The sequence below is a fragment of the Carassius auratus genome, unplaced genomic scaffold (genome assembly GCF_003368295.1).
Source record: "Carassius auratus strain Wakin unplaced genomic scaffold, ASM336829v1 scaf_tig00014308, whole genome shotgun sequence".
Classification (NCBI taxonomy): Eukaryota; Metazoa; Chordata; class Actinopteri; order Cypriniformes; family Cyprinidae; genus Carassius; species Carassius auratus.
In genome coordinates this window covers 1002752-1008751 of record NW_020524488.1, presented here as the reverse complement: position 1 = coordinate 1008751, position 6000 = coordinate 1002752, and the positions used below count along the sequence as shown (strand labels likewise).

General features: G+C 36.0%; 1 protein-coding gene across 1 annotated transcript; it reads left to right on the top strand.

Moving 5' to 3' along the window:
* The first annotated feature begins 3862 nt into the window (after window positions 1-3862).
* On the top strand, window positions 3863-5269 carry LOC113074349 (urotensin-2 receptor-like). Its single transcript, XM_026247172.1, has one exon. It carries the CDS (start codon window positions 4159-4161, stop codon window positions 5239-5241), a length of 1083 nt encoding a protein of 360 aa, XP_026102957.1. The 5' UTR covers window positions 3863-4158; the 3' UTR covers window positions 5242-5269.
* The last annotated feature ends 731 nt before the right edge of the window (window positions 5270-6000 follow it).

Genomic DNA, 6000 nt, shown 5'->3' with positions numbered 1-6000 from the left:
CTAATTGCCCAATTGCACAGCCTTAAGAGCGTGCATATCATGAATGCTGGGTCTCATTTGTTTTCTGAGAATCTACTGAACCTACTGGTAACTTGTTTGCCACGTAGCAATAAAAAAATATACGAAAAACCTTGATTATTCTGGTTAGTCACATTGTACTGCTATTATTTTGAACAATACTGTATATATATATATATATATATATATAACTAGTGGGTGCAGGACACTATAGTTCATTTAAGTGAGAATAAATTTAAATAAATATCAAAATAAAGTAAATGGTTACAAATTACACCCAAAAATTAATTATACAGTGGACTACCATTAAAATTGCTAAAATTTTAGGACCAAAAATTAGTCAGACACTTTGACCTGAGCATGTTTTGCTTTAGTGCTTGCTTAAGTGACATTATCAAAATGAACTTGTTCTTACAACTTGTCATGTTTTATTACCATTTTCTAAACTATAGCAAATAAACTGTGATATTTTGGAAATGTTGAAGGTGTCTGAATAATTTTGACTATGTATGTTTGTATGTATACATGTTTGTACCAAGAACTCCTAAAAACACAACAAATTCCTTTGTGTGTTTGCACACACTTGGCAATTAAAGCGGATTCGGACTCTGAGATCAAGCAACGTTTACGAACGAAAACAGTTCTAAACAAATATGTGAGAGGACAACAGTGGATAGTCTTTGGAAGCGTCACTGGAAGAAGAGTAATGATGGACACGTATTTTGTCCAGAAGCAACTGTTTAAAGCTAAAATTCCTTAATGACTGATCTCTTTCTTACAAACACATCTTTTTACTTCACAAGACAGTAATTGATGGACAGGAGTTGTGTGATTTACGTGCATTATTGTGACATTCTTATCGGCTGTTTGCAGTCTTGTTCTGATGTCACCCATTCACTGCAGAGAATCCATTGGTCTGCAAGTGAAGTAATGCTAATTTTCTCAAAATCTGTTCTTATGAAGAAACAAATTCATCTACACCTTGGACGGCCTCAAGATGAGTTTTCAGCACATTTTAATTTAGGTGAACTGTTCCTTTAAGAGTCTAAATAATCATTAAAAATGATCTCACCTGAACTTGACAGATGAGACAGACACTAAACAAAGATTTCTAATGCTTTCTGTATTTGTGAAGAGTGATAATGCAATAAAAGCTAAATCTATCTTTCAGTCTGCTTTTGTAACTTCAAGCTCTTTACAAATCTGTTCCCTACAGGACCATGGACAGCTCCATATTAACACACCTGAGAAGAATGTTTTTCCCAACAGGAGAAGACAAGTGTCATGCAACTAATCAAAACATCAATAATTGTTACAGTGTTATTGCTTACACACAAACAACTCCCTGTGCCTTGTGTACTTGAATTGGCCCACTTGTCTGCGAGTTCCTCTTCAGCAGCTTTCATAAAGCATCATCAGTATTCATGTTATGCTACAGATCTGCCCTGACAATCGTGTCTCAATTACCCAAAGAGCTTTCAATTTCATGCACACAGTGTTTTACTTACTGTATAGTATATAAAAACATTCTCTACTTCATGTGGTGCTGTCTTTCATCCTTCTGCAAGGATCTACTTGGATCAATGACGACTCTGTTCACCAACATAAAACATGGTTATATTGCAGAAATGTGGTGAATGCTCTAATATAAATCACTAACCTTTGAAATCTACTTCATAGCCTCTTGAGATATCTTCCAATATTTGATTTCTTTATATATAGTACGTATAAGTGAAATTAATTCATATGCCATATCAAAAACAACAGGTGTTGACCAAAGTTCTACACTGCAATATCAAAATGACATTTAATGCATGGGGACCACCAAAATATAATTCAAATACGAAGAAACAAGAACGCCTCCAAACCACTAGGGAAATAACTGTAGTGCATCACCCAGTCTATTAAGCATTTCATAAACTGAAATTAAAATTTTATCTTGGTAGTCTTTTTTTATATGCAAATCAAGGAGCAAAATGAATTTCATATTGGGTAGATTACAACAATACCATCAAGTCCTTAAAATTCAGCAAGGTTAATTCTAGGAATTCTGACCAGCCATGTGGTCAAAAACTGTTCATTTCCTTTGTTGACCTTTGTTTGAAGCAAATTACTGACATTATTTAAATTCAATTTAGCTACGTTTAAAAAGTCAGTTAAGCAAATTTATAAATTAAAACACATAAATACTAAGTAGGCAAAATATCAAACGATCTGTAATAACAAACACAGAAATAGTGACCACATAATAAAAAGTCACTCACACTTTTGTGGTGTGACATTACTGTTGGATCTAATATAATGTCAGTTGGCACAGCATTGCCTTTTAGTTTCAATCTTTCTGAAAATCCTGTCGAATTGTGCCTTGTTTGTAAAAGAATCAGAGAATTAATTAAATGAACAAAGGACCAAGTTCTTACTGTATTTTAGAACAAATGGATCAAAAAACACTTGACATATAAAGGGAACATTTTGAATATCATCCCTGAGTTCATTTTTGATATGTTGGGGGTTTAGAATTTTATTTAAATAAAAAAATATTATTTTTATTATTATTATTTTTTTGTGTGTAATTTTTATGCTAACAAGGTTCTGACAAAGCTTTCTTCTTTTCATAAACAGGTTTGTTTAATATGGATGCTCGTTTTTAAACATAACTTTTCTCCACATAACAAACATACAGTATGTGGCACAACACATATACTAGGCCTACATTTAAATATATGTCCTTATTTGACAGAAACTGGCACAATAATGGTGTAATCTTGCAGTTATTCAATAATAATGGACATCTCTATAATTACTGTGAATTCCTAAATTATTATAAGCCTATTGTGGTTATAAGCCTATACCCTTATATACTAATCAGTGAAGTATTAATGGTATGAAAATTAAAGATTAATAAATGTACTTATTTTAATTCACAAAAAAAAAAAAAAAAAAAAAAATGAAGAACCACATCATTGCCTAAATGCAAACCTTTTTGGAATTGAACTTAAGCGTTACATTGAAGCCTTACAATTTCTTGAAATAAAAATGTTTGAAATCCTCTGTAGTTATTATTTTTTACCTTTTTAAATTTTCCCCCTGTTGATCTTCTGCAGAGGCAGTGTTTAGCCACACTATTAGCTACTTTATAATGTAGCACATTCCACAACCTTTAATTTCGGTGGATTGGCTTCAACATAAACAACGAGAAAGTTTTGTTTCTGAAACTTACAAGATGTTTTTTATAGCACAATGACCTCTCATATGGCAAAAGATCAGGGGAATTTTGATTTCACATTCATAACCTCTTTAAATAGCACAGAGACTCACGAGATTAATATAGTGACAGTGTTCAATTGGAGCACATTTACTGTTGCTATATACAACTAGAAAAAACGTCTTAGTTTATATACGCTATGTAAAGTATGTCATTAGTCTAAACTAAAATGTCTCATCAGTGACTAAAAAGGTATAGACTGTGCACTTACGATCTGTTTGGGGTTTGGAGTGAAGCAGCAATTTGTCTCTTAGATATTTTAAGCAAACAATGCCTTTCTAGTCATATTTATTTTGAAGACCCGCATTTCACAGGAGAGGTTTATGAGAACGTTGCAGATCTGTGGGAATAACCCAAGGTCAAGCGCACTGTGGTGATGCGTTTAACGTCATTGGCCACACGCAAATACAGAGGCGAAAAATATTCATAAATGTATCCTATATTTCAAACAAGAATATCAATATAAAGTAGGTACCATTGATAATAATAATACTTGTTTCAAAACGTTTCTGTGCGTAAAACAGTAAAATGCGAATTCATAACCTTAATTTAGTGAATAGACAGATGTGGCTTTTGTGTTTTTATTTTGTGACATTTCTGCATTACGCATTCGTTTTTACCATATGTTTGTTCCCTTAAATATGTAGCTAATAGTAAAACTGTAAATAGAATGCAAGTGTTTTCTCTCTAAACTTTCTCCAAACACATTTAGTTGCGAAAAGGCAAATGCGGAGCATCGGTTTGACGTCAGGAGCTGAGGACCCCGGCGAGTGCGCTCAGACACATCAGTCAAACACCCAAACAGTAGCCTATATGGGGCATGGCGCACCTGGTTTAAAGTTCCCGTGCAGAGCTCCACATTCAACACTAGCGCAATGAATTACAACAAGTCTGGCGGTGTCAGCGGTCCGTCCCGAAGCAACTCCGGATCGGTAGACGAGCTTGTGATAACATCGACTTTCGGCACGCTGCTGTCGGTGGTTTACATCGTTGGAGTTTCGGGAAACGTCTACACGCTGGTAGTCATGTGTCATTCCATACGCCTCGCCACTTCTATGTACATCTCCATCATCAACCTGGCGCTAGCGGATCTTCTTTACCTCTCCACGATTCCTTTCGTGGTGTGCACGTACTTTCTGAAGGACTGGTACTTCGGGGACGTGGGCTGCAGGATACTGTTGAGTCTGGACCTGTTAACCATGCACGCGAGTATCTTTACTCTGACAGTGATGTGCATGGAGCGCTACCTGGCAGTGACTAAACCGCTGGATACCGTGAAACGCTCCAAGAGCTACCGAAAAGCCTTGGCGTGGGGAGTTTGGATTTTGTCCCTCGTACTTACTGTCCCCATGATGGTCATGGTAAACCAGACTACTAAAACAACAGCAGATGGAGGGGTGAAAAGGATGTGCGCGCCCACCTGGGCACCCCAGGCGTATAAACTGTACCTGACTGTCCTGTTCTGCACGAGTATAATGGCGCCAGGGCTTGTCATTGGCTACTTGTACACAAAACTAGCCAGGACGTACCTAGAGTCTCAAAAAACGTCAGCTATTAATCAAGGCAGCAAACGCTCGCCAAAACAGAAAGTTTTGATAATGATTTTCACCATTGTGCTCGTGTTCTGGGCTTGCTTTCTGCCTTTTTGGATATGGCAACTTGTGCCCTTGTACCACAAGCCCTTCAGTCTCGCCTCACACACGCACACGAGCATCAATTACCTCGTGGCGAGTCTGACCTACAGCAACAGCTGCATTAACCCGTTTTTGTACACGCTCCTGACAAAGAATTATCGGGAGTATCTTAAAAACCGCCACAAGAGTTTTTACCGCTACACTTCATCGTTTAAAAGGCGTCCACCAAGCTTGTACTCTTGGGGGAAATCTGCGTCATCCAGTAATCAGTTTGAGTTCAACTCTGAGACGCTCGTCATGGCGCAGTTAAAGGTGATGCAGTGAAGAGATTGGAACGCTTAACCCGTTCGTGTAAAGGTAAGCACGGCTCTTCAGTTAGTGGGACTTTACCGTGCCCAGCGGCGACTTTCACAAACAGCCATTCTAGATTTAAATAGATTAAGACTTTATTTTAATGTCTGTTTAATAAAAAAAAAAAAAAAAAAAAAAATCTATATTTCGCAAATCACGGTTCTCAATAATGCTTGTCATTTCCATCACACCAAACACTGCATAAAACTATTCCTATATACAAACAACCCCCCCCCCCATCAATTTAATCCATCAATTTCTTTATTTTTAAGCATTAAGTATTTGCTAACTATAGTAAAAATGTAACATTATCAAACTTTTTTACCAAAAATCTTTACCATCACACATAATATTAAACTTCACCACGCATTATATTAATATCTATTTGAGGGCTGATCCAGGGCATGACATAATCATTATTCCAAAACATGAGATAAATGCTGTAACAGAGCAAACTAAGCATATATTTTTTCTTTAAGTTTAAATATCCCAGTGCAAGAATTGCTCACAAACACACTTGCCTCCATTTTCAAACAACCCACTCTTTTTATATTTTCCAGACTAGCTTGAACCCAATTTAAACAATGCACCTAATGTCATGTCCTTCAGTTGACTTTGAATGATTAAAAAAAAAAAAAAAAAAAGTGTAGATGAAACCGATTATTGGAGTGCATTTTACAAATATATATATATATATACTTTTTAAGTCTTCTTAAAATTGTCTGAAATTTC